Source organism: Leucoraja erinacea, chromosome 29 (genome assembly GCF_028641065.1).
Source record: "Leucoraja erinacea ecotype New England chromosome 29, Leri_hhj_1, whole genome shotgun sequence".
Classification (NCBI taxonomy): Eukaryota; Metazoa; Chordata; class Chondrichthyes; order Rajiformes; family Rajidae; genus Leucoraja; species Leucoraja erinaceus.
Genome location: NC_073405.1, coordinates 4,313,638 through 4,332,932, shown reverse-complemented (window position 1 = coordinate 4,332,932; position 19,295 = coordinate 4,313,638). Strand labels below are relative to the sequence as shown.

The 19,295-nt window shown below is 41.9% G+C and overlaps 2 protein-coding genes across 2 annotated transcripts in view; both read left to right on the top strand.

Moving 5' to 3' along the window:
• Positions 1-2,314, top strand: part of LOC129711021 (heterogeneous nuclear ribonucleoprotein M-like) — a 32,753-nt gene extending 30,439 nt beyond the window's left edge. The window contains exons 17-18 of the mRNA XM_055658368.1: positions 396-447; positions 1,723-2,314. Coding sequence (XP_055514343.1) covers positions 396-447; positions 1,723-1,886 — 216 coding nt within the window. The 3' untranslated portion in view covers positions 1,887-2,314. The remainder of the gene's footprint in view (positions 1-395; positions 448-1,722) is intronic.
• Positions 2,315-5,454: 3,140 nt separating this feature from the next.
• timm44 (translocase of inner mitochondrial membrane 44 homolog (yeast)) overlaps positions 5,455-19,295 on the top strand; it is a 68,267-nt gene continuing 54,426 nt past the window's right edge. The window contains exons 1-4 of the mRNA XM_055658367.1: positions 5,455-5,612; positions 15,761-15,868; positions 18,390-18,560; positions 18,639-18,719. Coding sequence (XP_055514342.1) covers positions 5,457-5,612; positions 15,761-15,868; positions 18,390-18,560; positions 18,639-18,719 — 516 coding nt within the window. The 5' untranslated portion in view covers positions 5,455-5,456. The remainder of the gene's footprint in view (positions 5,613-15,760; positions 15,869-18,389; positions 18,561-18,638; positions 18,720-19,295) is intronic.

The following is a 19,295-nucleotide window of genomic DNA, read 5'->3' as shown; positions in this document are numbered from 1 at the left end:
TGATGACTTTCATTTGAGCCAATTAATTTCATAACTGTAATCTTTATAGTATTGAATCAAGAAGGTTCTCTTAAATGCTTCAACATTTCCCACCTTTCTGACTTTAGCACAATCACTGCCCCTGTGTTGGGATAATTAAACTCCTGACACTTGGATAATTTCCGTGTTGATTTTCTCCCAACTCCTTCCATTTGTAAAATGTAACCAGATATTATGTAGCACTTTTGTTTCCCCTAGAGCGTAAAGTGTATATAAAATTAGATGAGATATTCTGGCTAGTCTAATGTTGGGACCCTTTTCCAAACTTTTAATTGTTCAAGTTATGTGATAAAATCAAGGGCAAACTATACAAACTCATTTATTTTTCTTCTCTCCTTTCACTTTATTTTCTTTAGCTCCCATATGACATCACTTGGCAAATGCTGAAGGACAAATTCAGTGAATTTGGTAAGTTCATTGATTTTTAACTTTAAAAACACAGTGACCTTGTGGGAAATCAGTTAATTGAATAACCCCTTTTAATTCACCCTCGACTCTGATGAGGGATTCAACTGGTTAAGGAGACGGGAAGTGTCTATAATCTTATGGATTGTTGGAGGTTATCGCATTTGTCAGTATTAGTTTTTGTACTAAATCCAAAGTGTTTCAAACAAAGTGCCCAAGTGGTGCCTATGTTTGCCAAAAAAACAGTCAAAATATTTGAACTCCAGTTTCACTCCAGAATTTGAGAAACTTGATTGCTAAATTCTCCTCATGGGGAAAAAAGACAGTAACTAAGCGGGTCAGGCAGCATCTCTAGAGGAGGTGAATAGATGGCGTTTTGGGTCATGACCCTTCAGATTGATTGTAGTAGGGCAAGAAAGCTGTCAGGGAGGTGGGGGCAGGACAAAACTAGGCAAATTATAGCTGAATACAGGTGAGGGGGGTTTGATTTGCCAGATGGTTGGACAAAGGCCAGAGATGAAATGGGTAAAGGGTGCTATGTAACAAGATTAGAGGTGTGAAAATGTGAGACCAATAGAAGGGAATGAGTAAACATAGGTGCAGGAGTAGGCCATTCGACCCTTCGAGCTAGCACTGCCATTCAATATGATCATGACTGATCATCCAAAATCAGTACCCCATTCCTTCTTTCTCCCCATATCCCTTAATTCCGTTAGCCCTAAGAGCTATATCTAACTCTATATCTAACTCTTGCATACATCTAACGAATTGGCCTCCACTGCCTTCTGTGGCAGATAATTCCATAGATTCACAACTCTCTGGGTGAAAAAGGTTTTTCCTCATCTCAGTCTTAAATGGCCTGTGTCTTAAACGATGACCCCTGGTTCTGGACTCGCCCAACATGGGGAATATTTTTCTTGCATCTAGCCTGTCCACTCCCTTAAGAATTTTGCATGTTTCTATAAGACACCCCTCTCATCCTTCTAAATTCCAGTAAATACAAGCCCAGTTGACCAATTCTTTCATCATATGTCAGTCCCACCATCCTGGAAATTAACCTGGTGAACCTACGCTGTGCTCCCTCAATAGCAAGCATGTCCTTCCTCAAATTAGGAGACCAAAACTGCACACAACACTAGGTGCGGTCTCACCAGGGCCCTGTACAACTGCAGCAGGACATCCTTGCTCCTATACTCAAATACTCTCGCTATGAAATCTTCACTGCCTGCTGTATTGACCTTTTACTTATGTTTTTTTTTTGTTTTTTTTTAAATCTAGGATATGTACATTATGCAGACATCAAGATGGAAAATGGCAAGTCAAAGGGCTGTGGTGTGGTTCGTTTTGAGAGTACAGATTCTGCCGAGCGTGCCTGCCGGATGATGAATGGAATCCGACTTTATGGCAGAGAAATTGATGTTCGACTTGATAGAAATGTTTAGAATCCATTTTTAGTAGAATTTTAAAGACCAAACAATAAAACTCCCTTTTTAGTGTTTTTTTTGTTCCATTCATAAAACAATTGAATGGACAGTTTAACAATGTGCACATTGCATTTTGTTTTTTTTAGGTGGAAATACACATTTGCTTCTGTATTAGTGATTCATTAATAAATGTGATTTGAGGAAAATTTGAGTTTTGTGATTTACATTTTAGTACAAATTAAATGTGAAAGTTCCTGCCAAGTATTTTGCAGTAGTTAATGAGTGTATATTTTGAAGTGCATCACATTTAAACTTTACACTAATTGAAGTCTCCGCAGTTAAATTTGTACAGCACGTTTAAATTCCATTTACGATGTCTTTAAAATCCATACATTTTGGCATCAATTATAGGATTCATGGATCTTTAAATAAATTCTGTTCAGCTACATCTTGTATGATGCGAGTGATGTTTTATTTTTCCTTTTGCTGTTAGAGTTTATTAAGTGGGGTTTTGTGGAGAGAGAGCTTGCTCTAATCCAAAATCAGTGGGAACAAGCCGCAGAGAAACTGCAGTGGTTCCAATACACAGTGGCTCGAAACTGCCTTTTAGGAATGCTGGCGGGTCAATGGGTTTAATGTTAGGTTGACAGCATGTATGGATAGTGTAAATTGTACATTTGCTACTTTAAGGCAATGTTGAGATTAAACTGATTTTCCCCACTACAACAGTATCTCTAATATAGTGCAGTTATGGCATAAAAACTGGTGTATTCTGAGGGTACTGGAGTCAGTGGACATTAGGCTCAATTTTGAAGCATTTTATTTCCTTGGAAATATTGGGAACTTTTCCTATGTTCCTCGAGTTTTTGCAAAATAACTTATTATAGAAGCAAGCATCCACTCAACATTGAAATGTCTACTTGACAATGTGGAGAATATTGTTGGGGATTGGTACCACCTGCTCCAAATGCTTCCTCACTTCCTTTTGAATGTGATGGAAAGAGTTAACAGCCCATGCTTACCAGAATGCTTACCGACTCACCGGATATTAAACTTGTTATTGCGGAGAAATCACTTGGCTATGGGGGGGGAACTACAGCAATGAAGGAGACACAGTGAGAACATTTCCAATCGGAGAAGATGAGAGAATAGGATCCAATATGATCCGTCACCATGTGGTGCAGTCGTTGTTCAGAAACACACTGTCGGTCAGAATGTAACAATCACAATGATAACCCTGGCGTGTTTGGTACCAGCTTTAATGAGCAAGACTAGGGCATGGGCAATTTATTGCTGTAGGAATGTGAACGGGGAATATTTGCGCCTTTATTGTATTGTGGTTCCTATTAGCAGCAATTACTTTGCTCGCTTTACCTGAAAATATTGTGACTAAAAACAAATGATAATGGAAACACTCGATATCTCGAGAAAGGAACAGAGTTCTGACTGATTTATCGAAACCTGGAGGAACTGCACCTGCTGGAATCTTTGGTGAAACACAAAGTGCTGTAGTAACTCAGCCGCTCAGACATGGATAGGTGACCCTTTAAGTCTGAAAGTAGTCTGTAGGGTCCCAACCTGAAGTCACAGATCTACATCCTCCACAGATGCTTCATGACCCGCCGAGTTACTCCAGCACTTTGTGTTTTATCATCAGGATCTGTTAAATTTTGTTTCCCTGCCACCATTAAATAAAATTTGTCTTTGTGTATACACCCTTTCATAACTTTCTCTGATATTTGAAAGCGTTAGAATGCAGTTAGTAGATAAAATATTTAGGTGGCATGTCTTTCATAGTTTAACGTTAGTTCTGTGCATGAGCAAACAATCTTGAACCAAAAGATCACCAATCTATATTCCCCAGATATGCGACCTGCTGAGTTACTCCAGCACTGAGTGTCTTTTTTTGTAAAGCAGCATCTGCAGTGCCTTATGAATAATCCAGGATACGCATCCTGGATGCGTTTCATTTACGGTCATTCCCTTTTCTGTCCTTTCCCATCAGGCAAGAGATACAACAGTCGGAAAACGCCTAGCTCCAGCTTCGGGGAGTTTCTTCACTGATGTTATCAGGCAACTGAACCATCCTACCAACAACTAGAGAATAGTCCCGAGTCACCATCTACCTCATTGGAGGCACTCAGACCATCTTTAATCTGACTTTATCTTGCACTAAACTTTATTCCCATTATCCTGTATTTCTATATTTTTGTTAGATGAGGCAGAGGTTCAATTGCATTTCAGGTGAGGTAATGGTTCGCTTGCACCTCCTCCAACCTCATCTACTGTATCTTCTGCAGGGGTGAGACCAAGCGCAGGCTCGGCAATCGTTGCTCTGAACACCTCCCCTCAGTCCATCTAAATCTACTTGATCTCCCGGTTGCTAAACACTTTAACTTCCCCACACTGACCTTTCTGTCCTGGGCTTCCTCCATTGTCAGTGTGTGGCCCAGCGCAAATTGGAGGAACAGTACCTCATATTTTCGCGTAGGCAGCTTACACCCCCGACGGTATGAACATTGACTTCTCTCTAACTTCATAGAAAATAGGTGCAGGAGTAGGCCTTTTGACCCTTTGAGCCAGCACCACCATTCAATATGACCATGGCTGATCATCTAAATTATCGCGTTTGCTCACTGCATTTCATCAAAACATCAATGATGCCTTAGTTTTGATGAAATGCAGTGAGCAAACGCGATAATTCCCGATATTTTCGATCTTTATATCTGCACGGCCAACAACTTCCGCTGTTATTTTCCCTTCAGCTCTCTCTTGTCTTTCTGGACTCTAAAGTAAGATAGCTGTGTCTCACGGTCACCCCGACTGGCACAGTTATTTACAGCTCAAAAACGGGCCGTTTTCGCGGTTTTTAACAGGTTTGAAAGTTCGCGTTTCTAGCATCAATAACATGTACTGGAAGTGACGTTTGTACCCCAGTTAAATGTTGCGGTCACGTGGGTGAGGATCTATGATCCAGTAACCTTTCGTGAAATCACCCTAATATGCTTCGTTGTCACCTGCTCCTGGATAAGAATGATTTTCTCAATATCTCCACCCCCTTTTGATGTTTCGTTCTTGCACCTTACACTTCCTTATCTCTGTATCTCCCTCTCCCCTGACTCAGTCTGAAGCATAGAAACATAGAAATTAGGTGCAGGAGTAGGCCATTCGGCCCTTCGAGCCTGCACCGCCATTCAATATAATCATGGCTGATCATCCAACTCAGTTGGGGTGGAAGATTGCAACCTTCACGTGGTCCGCCCTGTTTCGACTAATGCAATCAACTAGACGTGCACAAACAGAAGATCAAAGAGAACACGTTGTCCTACAACTTTAAGCTGTGTAATGCCACACGAAAGAAGATCCAACTCAGTATCCCGTACCTGCCTTCTCTCCATACCCCCCGATCTCTTTAGCCACAAGGGCCACATCTAACTCCCTCTTAAATATAGTCTGAAGAAGGGTCTCGACGCGACCCGTCACCCATTCCTTCTCTCCAGAGACGCTGCCAAACGCGCTGAGTTGCTCCAGCATTCTCGTGTCTGGATATCTGCAATACGAGGTACTGTAGCAACCTTTGGTTGCAACATGGGAGATTTGGCGCCAACCCGTGACGTCACGTCGAATTCGAACACGCCCCAACCCCCCCCCCCTCCCTCTGCTGACGTCACGCGGCTGCGTCATTTCCGCTGTGGAAGGTCATTCATCGGTAACATGGCGGCGTCCGGGAGCCGCAGCTACCGGGTAAGATGAGAGCGTTTCCCCAGCGTGGTTCCATCTCCCCTTCAGCCGCCACAGGCCAGCGCCCCCCGCATTCCCTCACAGGCAGCCTGACCGTGGACATGAGGCCGATGGCAGGCAGGGCCAGCGCCGGGGGGGTCGGGGACAGAGAGGAAAGAACTGCAGATGCTGCTTTAAATCGAAGGTAGACACAGAATGCTGGAGTGACTCAGCGGGACAGGCAGCAGCAGCAGCAGCATCATCTCTGGAGATACTCTCTGCCACAGAAGGTAGTTTGAGGCCACAGTTCATTGGCTATATTTAAGAGGGAGTTAAGTCAAGTCAAGTTTATTTGTCACATACACATACGAGATGTGCAGTGAAATGAAAGTGGCAATGCTCGCTAGTTAGATGTGGCCCTTGTGGCTAAAGGGATAGAAATTAGGTGCAGGAGTAGGCCATTCGGCCCTTCGAGCCTGCACCGGATCAGGGGGTATGGAGAGAAGGCAGGTACAGGATACTGAGGTTACACAGAAAAGCTGGAGAAACTCAGCGGGTGCAGCAGCATCTATGGAGCGAAGGAAATAGGCAACGTTTCGGGCCGAAACCCTTCTTCAGACGGGTTTCAGTCTGAAGAAGGGTTTCGGCCCGAAACGTTGCCTATTTCCTTCGCTCCATAGATGCTGCTGCACCCGCTGAGTTTCTCCAGCTTTTCTGTGTAACCTTCGATTCTCCAGCATCTGCAGTTCCCTCTTTAACACAGGATACTGAGTTGGATCTTCTTTCGTGTGGCATTACACAGCTTAAAGTTGTAGGACAACTTGTTCTCTTTGATCTTCTGTTTGTCCACGTCTAGTTGATTGCATTAGTCGAAACAGGGCGGACCACGTGAAGGTTTCAATCTTCCACCCCAACTGAGTTGGATGATCAGCCATTATTATATTGAATGGCGGTGCAATCTCGAAGGGCCGAATGGCCTACTCCTGCACCTATTTTCTATGTATCTATGTATACTGCATGCCCCGCTGAGTTACTCCAGCATTCTGTGTCCATCGTCGGAGCAGAGAGATACGGGAAGGTACATCACAAGGGTCTGAACATGACAGCCGGAGGTTGTCTCGCTTCCATTCCAGGGCCCAGACCATCTACTGTCTCGGTCATAGAGTGATACAGCATGGAAACAGGCCCAACTTGCCCCCCACCGCCCACATGCCCCATCTACACTAGTCCCACCTGCCTGCATTTGGCCCATATCACTCTAAACCTGTCCTAGCCATGTACCAGTCTAATTGTTCTTAAACTTTGTGCTTGTCCCTGCCTCAACATACCTCCTCTGGTAGCTCATTCCATACACCCACCACTTTTTGGTGTGGAAAAAGTTACCACTCAGATTCCTATTAAATCTTCCCCTTAAACCAATGTCCTCTGGTTCTCGATTCTCCCTTTAGGGCAAAAGATTTGGTGTCCATCCGATCTATTCCTCTCATGATTTTATACAGGGTGGTCATGTGTTTCTATCGGTGTGGGTCTGAACATCACCACTGAAGAGTGGCGCACTTCCTTTCCAGGGCCCCGACCATTTACTGTTTCAATCATAGGGTCATACAGCGTGGAAACAGGTCCTCCAGCTCAACTTGCCCACACTGACCAACATGTCCCATCTACACTAGTCCTACCTGCCTGCATTTCGCCTGTATCCCACAGTTCGGGTCACTGTTGGTATCAAAAAAGCCCATGTCAGCCTGCAGGATCAAACATCCTACTGATTCGGTAACTACATTCAAACATCAAGAGAGTAATAATGTACAGTATTGACAATAGACAATAGGTGCAGGAGTAGACCATTTGGCCCTTCGAAAAAGCACCGCCATTCAGTGTGATCATGGCTGATCATCCCCAATCAGTACTCTGTTCCTGCCTTCCCCCCATATCCCCTGACTGCTATTTTTAAGAGCCCTATCTAGCTCTCTCTTGAAAGCATCCAGAGAACCTGCCTCCACCGCCCTCAGAGGCAGAGAATTCCACAGACTCGCCACTCTCTGTGAGGAAAAAAAAGTGTTTTCTCGTCACCGTTCTAAATGGCTTACTCCTTTTTCTTAAACTGTGGCCCCTGGTTATGGACTCCCCCAACATTGGGAACACGTTTCCTGCCTCTAGCGTGTCCTTGTGAAATAAGCTCTTTCTAATTTAATCAAGCACACTCACCCAGCATTTCAACAAAGTACTTGAGGTTAATTTTGCTGGCAAGTTGGTTCACTGCATTTTTCAAAGTAACTTGTATTGACCACTGGTTGGACATTTTGATCAGCAGTAAGAACTGTGGTGTTAAGGCCAGTGGTATGCTATCACTTTTCCTTCAGTTTAGTTTACGGATACAGCTTGGAAACAGGCTACTAGAAACTTGTGATTTGCATTGGTGACCATTAACTTGGGCACAATTGGTATCCAAAATTAGAGTAGTTGGTTCTCATCTGCTCCATGAAAAACAAACCCAGTCTCCCCTCATAAAGGCAAAGCTCCATTCAAACCAACATTCTAATGGTACTCTCCGTATTAATTGACAGAACTAGCTCAAGGAACTGTGTAACTTGCTCTTGCTCTTATAGTTTATTTGTCGGTGTGTATTTACCTTTGGTGCTGATTTTGATGTCGCTTGCAATTTTTTTTTAATTGTACCCTTTGGTAACTCATAGCGTATGTTGTTACTTTTTGTCCTTTGTATATCTCCCAGTCACCAGGATCTTTGTTAAAGTTTATCCCCCATAAAGAGAACTCTTCGTTTGTGTATATCCCATAGATGCATACGAATGCCAAGTTTACTGTCTGTGTCTATGTGTCATTTAGCCTTTAAAGTTAGCCTGGAATAGAACTAGTGTGAATGAGTGATTTCTGGTTGGCATAGGCTCAGTGATCTGAATTAGATGATTAATTTCTTCTAAACTGGAACAGTACATTACAAGTACCTACCAATCATCATGCAGATTTCACCAATAATTGACCTTGGGGATGTGCAACTATTAGAATAATTGAAATAAAAAGAAACATGGCAACTTAAGTACAGCTATGCTTTAGCACAGAACAATACACTATAGGACATAGAAGAGTACAGCACAGGAACAGGCCCTTCGTCTCACAATGTCTGTGCCAATTATGATGCCAAGTCAACCTCTGCCATTACATGAACCATATCTTTCCATTCCTTGCAAATCCACGTACCTATCTAAAAACCTCTTAAACGCCACTGTTATATCTGCCTCCCCCAGCCAGCGTGCTCTAGGCACCCACCACTCTCTGAGTAAAAGAAAAACTGGCCCCGCACACCTCCTTTAAACTTTCTCCCTTTGACCTTAAAGTGATGCCCTCTAGTATTTGACCCTGGTGTTCTTTCCTCTTGCATTTGATTTTCCAAGGGGCAACACCTCACACAGTTCAGATTAAACTGCATCTGCCATTTCTCTGCTATATCTGTAAATGATCTAAATCACGATGTATCCTTTGACAACCTTCCTCACTGTCTGCAACTCCACCAATTCTGTTTTTTTTTTTTCCAGCAAATTTCCAACCAACTCATCTACATTTACATCCATATCGTTTATATATCACAACCAATAGAGGTTCTAGTAGTCTGAAGAAGGGTTTTGGCCTGAAACGTTGCCTATTTCCTTCGCTAGATGCTGCTTTTCTCCGGCACTTTTGTCTACCTGAGGTTCTAATACAGATCTCTTCGCAACACCACTGGTCAGAGACCAGCAGTCAGAATAACACCCCTCCACCACAAGCCTCTGTCTTCTATGGGTAAGCCCACAATCCAAATTACTAAATCACCAATGATCCAATGCATCATCATCTGCTGGATCAGCTTACCAGGAAAAGGACTTTATCAAATGCCTTTCTAAAATCCATGGAGACAGCATCCACTGCCATATCGATCACATTGGTCATCTCTTCAAAAAATCTCAGTTAAATTAGTAAGACATGATTTGCCGCAACAAAGTGGTGAAGGCAAGCATGCCACCTTACTGCACATCTCATCAGGCCCTGTGGGATTTATCCACTTTTATGGTTTTCAAGAGTCCCACATGATCTCAAACTGCCCTAGCCTATTATTATACCCCCACTGATATCACTGCCATCCATGTCACTTGGCAAGGCACGAGCATGAATAGATGGGCAGTCACGGTGGCACAGCGGTAGAGTTGCTGCTGCCTTACAGCCTTTGCAGCGTCTGAGACCCGGGTTCGATCCCGACTACGGGTGTTGTCTGTATGGAGTTTGTACGTTCTCCCCGTGATCTGTGTGGGTTTTCGCCGAGATCTTCGGTTTCCTCCCACACGTCAAAGATGTACAGGTTTGTAGGTTAATTGGCTTGATAAAATGTTTTAAAAAATTGTCCAACTTCCCGTGCTTCTAGCTTTTCAGCGTATTACATCCAGATCCAGATGGATAGAAGATTGGCTGACTGACAAAAAGTATGAAATTAAGGGGCCTTTTCTGGTTGCCTGCCAGTGACAAGTGAAGCTTGCAGGGGTCGTTGTCGTGTCTGTTACTTTTCACGTTATATGATAACAAACTGGATGATGGAATTGATGACCTTGTGGCCAAGTTTGCAGATGATACAAATATAGGTGATGGGGCAGGTAGTTTTGAGGAAGTATGGAGTCTGCAGAAGGACTTGGGCATTTTGGGAAAGTGGGCAAAAAAGTGGCAGATGTAAAATACAGCATAGCAAAGTGTAGGGTAGAAGGAATAAAGTCGTCAAGTCAGTTTTATTTCTATAGCACATTTAAAAAAAACAACTCTCGTTGACCGAAATGCTTTACATTGATGGAGGTACTAACGTTATACAACATCGGTTCATAGATTAAGTACATACATAAATGCATACATATAGCCCTCCCTCAGAGGACGTCACGAAAGGCTTGAGAGTAAAGATGAGTTTTAAGTCTCGACTTAAAGAGTCGATCGAGAGAGCAGTTCTGATGGGAAGAGGGATGCTGTTCCACAGTCTAGGAGCTGCAACCGCAAAGGCACGGTCACCCCTGAGCTTATGCCTAGACTGCAGGATGTTCAGTAACCCCAAGTCGGCCTTGAGGTGGTGTGGTGGGCAAGGACTATTTTCTAAATGGGGAGAGGATTTAGTAATCAGAGGTGCAAAGGGAATTAGGAGTGCTGGTGCAGGATTCCCAAAAAGTAAATTTGCAGGTTGAGATGGTAAGAAGAAAGGCAAAAGCAATGTTAGCATTCATTTCGAGAAGGCTAGAATATAAAAGCAAGGATGTAATGCTGTGGCTTTGAGAGGCACTGGTCTGACTACATTTGAAATATTGTGAGCAGTTTTGGGCCCTTCATATCTGAGGAAGGATGTGCTGGCGTTGGGGAAGGTCCAGAGGAGGTTTGTGAGAATGAACCCGGGGATAATTGGGTTTACATATGAGGAGTGTTTGATGGCACTGGGCCTGCACTGGCTGGAGTTTAGAAAGATGATGGGAGATCAGCCATGATCATATTGAATGGCGGTGCAGGCTCAAAGGGCCGAATGGCCTACTCCTGCACCTAATTTCTATGTTTCTATCTCATTGAACCCTACCGAATAATGAAAGACCTAGATAGAATGGATGTGGAGGGAATGATTCCAGTAGTGGGAGAGCCCAGGACCAGACAGCACAGCCTCAGAATAAAGTAACCTAGCTTATGATCAGCCATGATCATATTGAATGGCGGTGCAGGCTCGAAAGGCCGAATGGCCTGCTCCTGCACCTAATTTCTATGTTTCTATGTTTAGAATGGAGATGAGGAATTTCATTAGCCAATGGATGGTGAATCTGTGGATTTCATTGCCACAGATGGCTGCAGCGGCCAAGTCTTTGGGTATTTTAAAGCGGAGATAGAAAGGTTCTTGATTAGTAAGGGTGTCAAAGGTTCAGGTGAAAAGTCAGGTGAATGGGGTTGACAGGGAGGAATGGACCAGCCATGATTGAATGGCAGAGCAGTCTCGATTGGCTGAACAGCCTAATTCTGCTCCTATGCCATAGAAACATAGAAAATAGGTGCAGGAGTAGGCCATTCGGCCCATCGAGCCTGCACCGCCATTCAATATGATCATGGCTGATGATCCAGCTCAGTATCCTGTACCTGCCTTCTCTCCATGCCCCCTGATCCCTCTAGCTACAAGGGCCGCATCTAACTCTGTCTTAAATATAGCCAATGAACTGGCCTCAACTACTTTCTGTGGCAGAGAATTCCACAGATTCACCACTCTCTGTGTGAAAAAAAATATTCTCATCTCGGTCCTAAAAGACTTCCCCCTTATCCTTAAACTGTGCCCCTTGTTCTGGACTTCCCCAACTTCGGGAACAACCTTCTTGCATCCAGCCTGTCCAACCCCTTAAGAATTTTGTAAGTTTCTATAAGATCCCCCCTCAATCTTCTAAATTCTAGCGAGTACAAGCCGAGTCTATCCAGTCTGTCTTCATATGAAAGTCCTGCCATCCCAGGAATCAGTCTGGTGAACCTTCTCTGTACTCCCTCTGACAAGAATGTCTTTCCACTGATTAGGAGACCAAAACTGTACGCAATACTCTAGGTGTGGTCTCACCAAGGCCCTGTACAACTGCAGTAGAATCTCCCTGCTCCTGAACCATATGGTCTTATATTCTTTTCCTTGGGGAACACAGATGCAAGGTAGTTTAGTTCCTTGCCAACATCCTCTGACACCTAGCATAAAGTACCCTCCTTTATCTTAGAGTGGCCCTCCCTTTTCTCTCGTTACCCTCTTGTTTTTCCTGTATTTATAAAAAGCCTTGGGATTTTCTTTAGTCCTACATGTGGAAACATACTTCTTTCCTCTGGTTGGTAAACATTGTTATCTTTGAACTCTCAGTCAACAACATAATGAAACATTGCTGGTTCATTAAATAAGCCTTTATTCCTCCAAATAAATTATATATATTTATTTATATATCCTTCCTGTTTTGGAGTTTTGCAGATACTTCAGTGCAGTGAAAAAAAAAAAGACAAAGTGCTGGAGTAACTTAGCAGGTCAGGCAGCATGTATGGAAAACATGGTTAGGTGAAGTTTCGAGTCGGGACCCTTCATCAGAATGATCCACGCTATGATTTATGCTAATTCAGTTTGCAGAAGAGTCCCAATCCGAACATTGCCTATCCGTGTTCTCCAGAGATGCTGCCTGACCTGCTGAGTTATTCCAGTACTTTGTGCCTTTTTTTTGTTGTAAACTAGCACCTGCAGTTCCTTTTGTGCTGTTGCCCATTCTTGATCCTAAACGATATGAATTTAATAAGTAATACATATAAGACAGAGGAAGCATTACCACCAAACCTGATCTTGTCCATGTTTGATGTTCACAAAGATGCATTTTGGATTTCAGTTGGATATCTCCTCACTTGATTTCTGATAAGAAGACTTGTTTCATGCTCATTGAACAGAGTAATTCAATTCTGACTCCATTGGTATGAAGTTGACTTTCTAGGCGATGAAAATGCCACAATGCTGTTAAAATAGATTTTAGAGTCATGCAGCACAGATACATACCCTCTGGTCCAACCCTTTCACGCTGACCACAATGGTCCCATATGCCTGCGTTTGGCCCGTATCCTTCTAAATCTTCTTAGAAATGAGGAACTGCAGATACTCGTTTACAAAAAAGACATAGAGAGCTGGAGTGATCCATTGAGTTACTCCAGCACTTTCTGCCCCTTCTAAATCTTTTCGATTCATGTACCTGTCCAAGTGTCTTTTATGTGGAGTGTTAATTAGAGTGAGTCACAGCTAATAGATTTAATGAAAAGTGATGTGTTTTCACAGGGCATGCTGAACGGTTTAAAATGTTAAAATGTCTTTGAGAAGTGCAGCTTTTCATCACGCCATGTTCTTTGTCCCTTAATGAACTTGGTGAGGTCTTGAAAGTAAATATGTTATTGAAAAATTCAGAGCAGTAGCGCAGTCCTGAAGAAATCGATTGAACGTTAAGATTTTCTGTCAGCGTTTTGGCATCTGGCCATCTCGTCTCGCCTTCCAAATCCATTTGTGTGAATTACATTCAGATCTGGCATTCAGTTGTGGTCAGCCATGTCCACCATGGCATTGATGAATGATACAAGTTTGAGGGAAGGATTGACGACAAAATTTGATTATACTGTTGCAATAAAATAAAATAAATTCTCTTCAGCAAAAGGATTATATATGATTTTTTTTTCATTAGCCAGAACAAACGATGAAAAGGCTTCAAATATATTAGGCTGCCAGGGAATAAGACCCCTTTAAAAAAATAAAATGCCATAAATGGATCATACCAATTTAACTTTGGATCATTAATGGAGGTACAAAACTTTTCAGCCTGCCCATGCAAGAAAATATAGGTGACTGATGAACAAGGACTCCCAGATCTTGTCGTACTTCCTCTTTTCCCAACTTGGCACCATTCAGATAATAATCTGCCTTCCTGTTTTTGCCACCAAAATGGATAACCTCACATTTATCCACATTAAACTGCATCTGCCATGCATCTGCCCACTCACCCAACCTGTTCAAGTCACCTTGCATCCTCATAGCATCCTCATCACAGTTTACATTGCCACCCAGCTTTGTGTCATCTACAAATTTGCTAATGTTACTTTTAATCCCTTCATCTAAATCATTAATGTATATTGTAAACACTGAGCCTTGCGGTAACCCACTAGTCACTGCTAGCCATTCTGAAAGGGACCCGTTAATCCATACTCTTTGTTTTTACTGTCTGCCAACCAATTTTCTATCTATGTCAGCATCCTACCCCCAATACCATGTGCTCAAATTTTGCCCACTAATCTCCTAGGTGGGACCTTATCAAAGGCTTTCTGAAAGTCCAGGTATACTACATCCACTGGCTCTCCCTTGTCCATTTTCCTAGTTACATCCTCAAAAAAATCCAGAAGATTAGTCAAGCATGATTTCCCCTTCGTAAATCCATGCTGCTGACTGCTATTCAAATGTGCCGCTATTTCATCTTTTATAAATGACTCCAGCATTTTCCCCACCACCGATGTCAGGTTAACTGTTCTATAATTCCCTGTGTTCTCTCTTCCGCCCTTCTTAAAAAGTGGGATAACACTAGCCACCATCCAATCCACAGGAAATGATCCTGAATCTATAGAACATTGGAAAATGATCACCAAAGCGTCCACGGGTTCTAGAGCCACTTCCTTAAGTACCCTGGGATGCAGACCATCAGCCCTGAGGATTTATCAGCATTCAGTCCCATCAGTCTACCCCACACCATTTCCTGCCTAATGTGAATTTCCTTAAGTTCCTCCGTCACCCTAGGTCCTCTGGCCACTAGTACATCTGGGAGATTGTTTGTGTCCCGGCCTGAAACGTCATCTATCCTTTTTCTCCAGAGGTATTGCAGGACCCGCTGAGTTACTCCTGCATTTTGTGTCTATCTTTGCTATAAACCAACATCTGCAGTTCTTTGTTTCTACAGACTTGGACTTCTGAGTGATTTGTAATGTGACTCTATCCTTGCTGTTTGGGTAGGAGTATGTGCAGGATCAAGCTCTACATTGCAAAAGAACAGTCTATTTTAAAATAACTAAAAACCCAATGAAAAAACACTGCAAGCCACAATGTACAGATATTTAATGTTCTAGAACCAAATTGTCAGGAAATGAAATGTGTTTCTAACATCTGAATTGACAGTAAAATGTTTAGTTACAAAATAGTTGCTGCATTTCTCTGCAGAATACGGGTAATTGAAACTAATGATAATTCAGTTGCAAAGCTTTTGATACATTTTAGCATCATAAGAATATGTGTGCCTTCTTTAGGTTTGTCTTGCATTTCCAAGGTTTATTTATTGGGACACTTCCTCCATAGTAAACACAGTGGAAGTAGGAGTTTCCTCAGTGTCATGAGGTCATTAGTGATAGGTGCAGAATTAGGCCATTTGGCTCATTGTCTATTCCGCCATTCAATGACCCACTGAGTTACTCCAGCAATTTGTATCTATATTATGCTCTTTTACGAGCATAACCAGTTTCCATGTTTTTTTTCACGTGACAGTGATTAGAAATCTAGTAATTCAATAAAAGTTAAATACTTTTGGGTGTCTTGAGGGATATAAGATGCTGTGACATGAAACCATTCGTTTTTATTATAAATCTTTTATTTGCAGATATGTCTATCAACGAGTATTAAACTATTATCCACAAGATCTCAAGTGCCAGTGCCCAACAGAACACGTATTTACAGGATATGCAATCGTTCTGCAGAGCAGTGTCAGGTAATGTAAACATACATCAATACCAACGCTTAAAATGTGGATTGCAAATATGTTGGACACCGCACATCTTGGGGAAATGCAATTCCTCCTAATGGATAAATCAGCCCAATTCGTAACGAGTTGGTCTCCATTTGTCGTCTTCTTGGAATCATATGGTGCAACACAATTGTAAAAACTAACTGTTTCAGGACTGGACGAGGGTCGGTCAAGATTATAAACAATGATCTTTTTTTTCTTTTCTTTCTTTTTTTTTTCTTTATGTCTTATTCTCTTTTTTCTATTTTCTTTTCCTCAACTTTCTTCACTCATTCGTCTTTCTTCTTTTTCTTCACACACAATATATCTCACGCTTTTCTATCCTTTACTATCCAATTTATTTTTCTTATTCTAATCTTTCTTTAATATAACAAAAAAAAAAGAAGCTGTACATAAAATGTATTATGCAAATATATATTAGGCACTTTGGTGCCATATGATTGTACTTACTTCTAATAAAATAAAACATTAAAAGTAAAAGGTGATGTAAACATTGAAACCAAAGAAGGAAGGTGTAATAAAATTCATGTTGTATCGTGTGCAACCCGAGAGTGGCCAGTTATAACTGGGCAATCGGTGGTCATGCTGGGGAAATGGTCGGTGTCCCGATAGCTCACTTGGAATATACTGTTCAGCTGCTCCTAGACCTACGATGGGGTTACGTTTTCCGATAAACCCATCGTAAATCGAAAATACCGTGTCGAAAACACATTTGATACCATTTGGTCACGTGACCGGAAGTGACGTGCGTGCGGCTCGCTGCCATTGCAGAGCGTTTTCACCATCGCAAAGTCGAAATATCGTAAGTCGAAGCATCGTAAATCGGGGAGCATCTGTATAGAAAAACCAAGTCACGTCTTTTGTATTACCGGCAATGGGTTGTCTCTCACCTGTTCTCTTTCTTGCTGCACCAATTTGCACCGAAAACTCCACGAGTCATAACCCTGAACCAGTGAGGGGATTACCTGCCATTTACAGACTCTTCATCTCCATTCCTTTTACAATTACTAATGCTTTTGCCTCTTCCACGGTAGGAGTGCCGGATTGGAAACACATATATCTCGTTGAGCTTGTTCCAGTATTTTGTTTGATAAGGTCTGTTCTGTGCCTTTGGTTACCAATTTTCCATCTTTAAACCTTGATAGCCTTGTTTTAAGAAGGGTCTTAACCCAAAACGTCTCCCCTTCCTTCTCTCCTGAGATGCTGCCTGTCCCGCTGAGTTACTCCAGCATTTTGTGTCTACCTTCAATTTAAACCAGCATCTGCAGTTCTTTCCTACACATGGCCTTGTTTTATAATCCATCTTGAAAATTGCAACCAATTCAAACTCCTAACAATTTATTTTTGATAAATAATAATTCCTTTACTTGCATTCTAAATTCGAAAAGATACTCTCATTACATTTTTTAAATGCCTAGTTTTTATGATGGTGCCTTATTCTGGATTCTCCCCTCCAGTTGAAACATCTGCTTTATATTCTGTCTCTCTGATGCTATTACCACTTTAGTTTAATTAGATGGATCTACAAAATTCTAAATGCAAGCTAATATATGTCAGGGTTATGCATCTGCTCTCCGAATTTAATCCTTGGTATTATTCTGATCATCTCTGTGTACATTGCTCTAGTAGTCACTAAAACCAGATGATGTTTCAGAGTTTAAACAAGACTATGGTAGTTCAGTAGAAGGTTTTCCTCCACTGTATTGATTATTTGCCTGTGCATTGTTAATTCTTGCCTTAATATTCTTGCCTTAGAGGGAGTATTCTTGCCCTAGAGGGAGGACAGAGAAGTTCACCAGACTGATTCCTGGGATGTCAGGACTTTCATATGAAGAAAGACTGGATAGACTCGGCTTGTACTCGCTAGAATTTAGAAGATTGAGGGGGGATCTTATACAAACTTACAAAATTCTTAAGGGGTTGGACAGGCTAGGTGCAGGAAGATTGTTCCCGATGTTGGGGAAGTCCAGGACAAGGGGTCACATTTTAAGGATAATGGGGAAATCCTTTAGGACCGAGATGAGAAAAACATTTTTCACACAGTGAGTGGTGAGTCTCTGGAATTCTCTGCCACAGAAGGTAGTTGAAGCCACAGTTCATTGGCTATATTTAAGAGGGAGTTAGATGTGGCCCTTGTGGCTAAGGGGATCAGGGGGTATGGAGAGAAGGCAGGTACAGGATACTGAGTTGGATGATCAGCCACGATCATATTGAATGGCGGTGCAGGCTCGAAGGGACGAACGGCCTACTCCTGCACCTATTTTCTATGTTTCTATTATTGGTAATATCCAATATGAACAGATTCTCAAATGGCAAAGTCTTCATATCAGTCCCAGGTTCTGTAGCTGCCTCCACACCATCCCTGTACCTTTAAGAGAAGCAAATGAGAGATGGATGCCACCGGTGGCAAGACTGAGTGTCCAAGCTGATTGTCCAAAAAGCTAAGGCAGTGGAGTTTGTTTCAAACTATCTCATTTCTTTACAGGTTCGAAGCTATGCATCAGAAGGGAGAAGGGGTTTTCTCGGTGGTTTATTGGACAATATCAAACAAGAACTAGCAAAAAACAAAGAAATGAAAGATAGTATTAAGAAATTTCGAGACGAAGCAAAAAGGTTAGAAGAATCAGACGCTTTACAAAGCGCAAGGAAAAAATATGTAAGTTTTTTTTAATTCTTCATATGTTAGGCACAGTCATAAATTTTACTGTGATTAAGTATTGTTTATTTTTTTCAGAAAACCATTGAATCTGAAACAGTAAAAACCTCAGAAGTTTTAAAGAAAAAACTGGAAGAGTTTTCAGAAACAGTAAAAGAGGTGAGTTTAGCTCATGAGCTAACTGACAATATCAGAGAACTGTTTTCAAAGTTGGTAATTTTCTCAATTACTGCTTCTCAACTGTAAACATTTACAGCACACGTTCTGTTGTATCGGGTAGCATGGCACTGATACCACTAGTGTTTCTTGCCTTACAACCAATGGCATATCATGCTGCATCTTGACTCTTGCCAATTCCTAGTTATGGGAACAAAGGAGCAGGCAGCCAGCCATTTACGTTCTTCATTTAATTCTATCAGATGATGGCTAATCTGGGATCTAAATCTCCAAATCCAATATTGGTTAATAAAAAAAATCATCAGCCTCAATTTTAAAATTAACAATTGATGTACCATTAGTTGCCATTCACAGAAGCAAGTTGCAAATTGTGACCACCTTCTTTCTGTGGTTGTTTCTAACTGTTTATGATGAAAGACCAGCTTCTAATTTCTAAACCATGCCCTTTAGCTTAGGTACTTCAACTAGCATAAATAATATCTCCCTGTGCCCAAGAGAAGGCATTTTATTAAATTAAATTATAAGATTTAAATAAAACACAACTAACCATTGTATCAT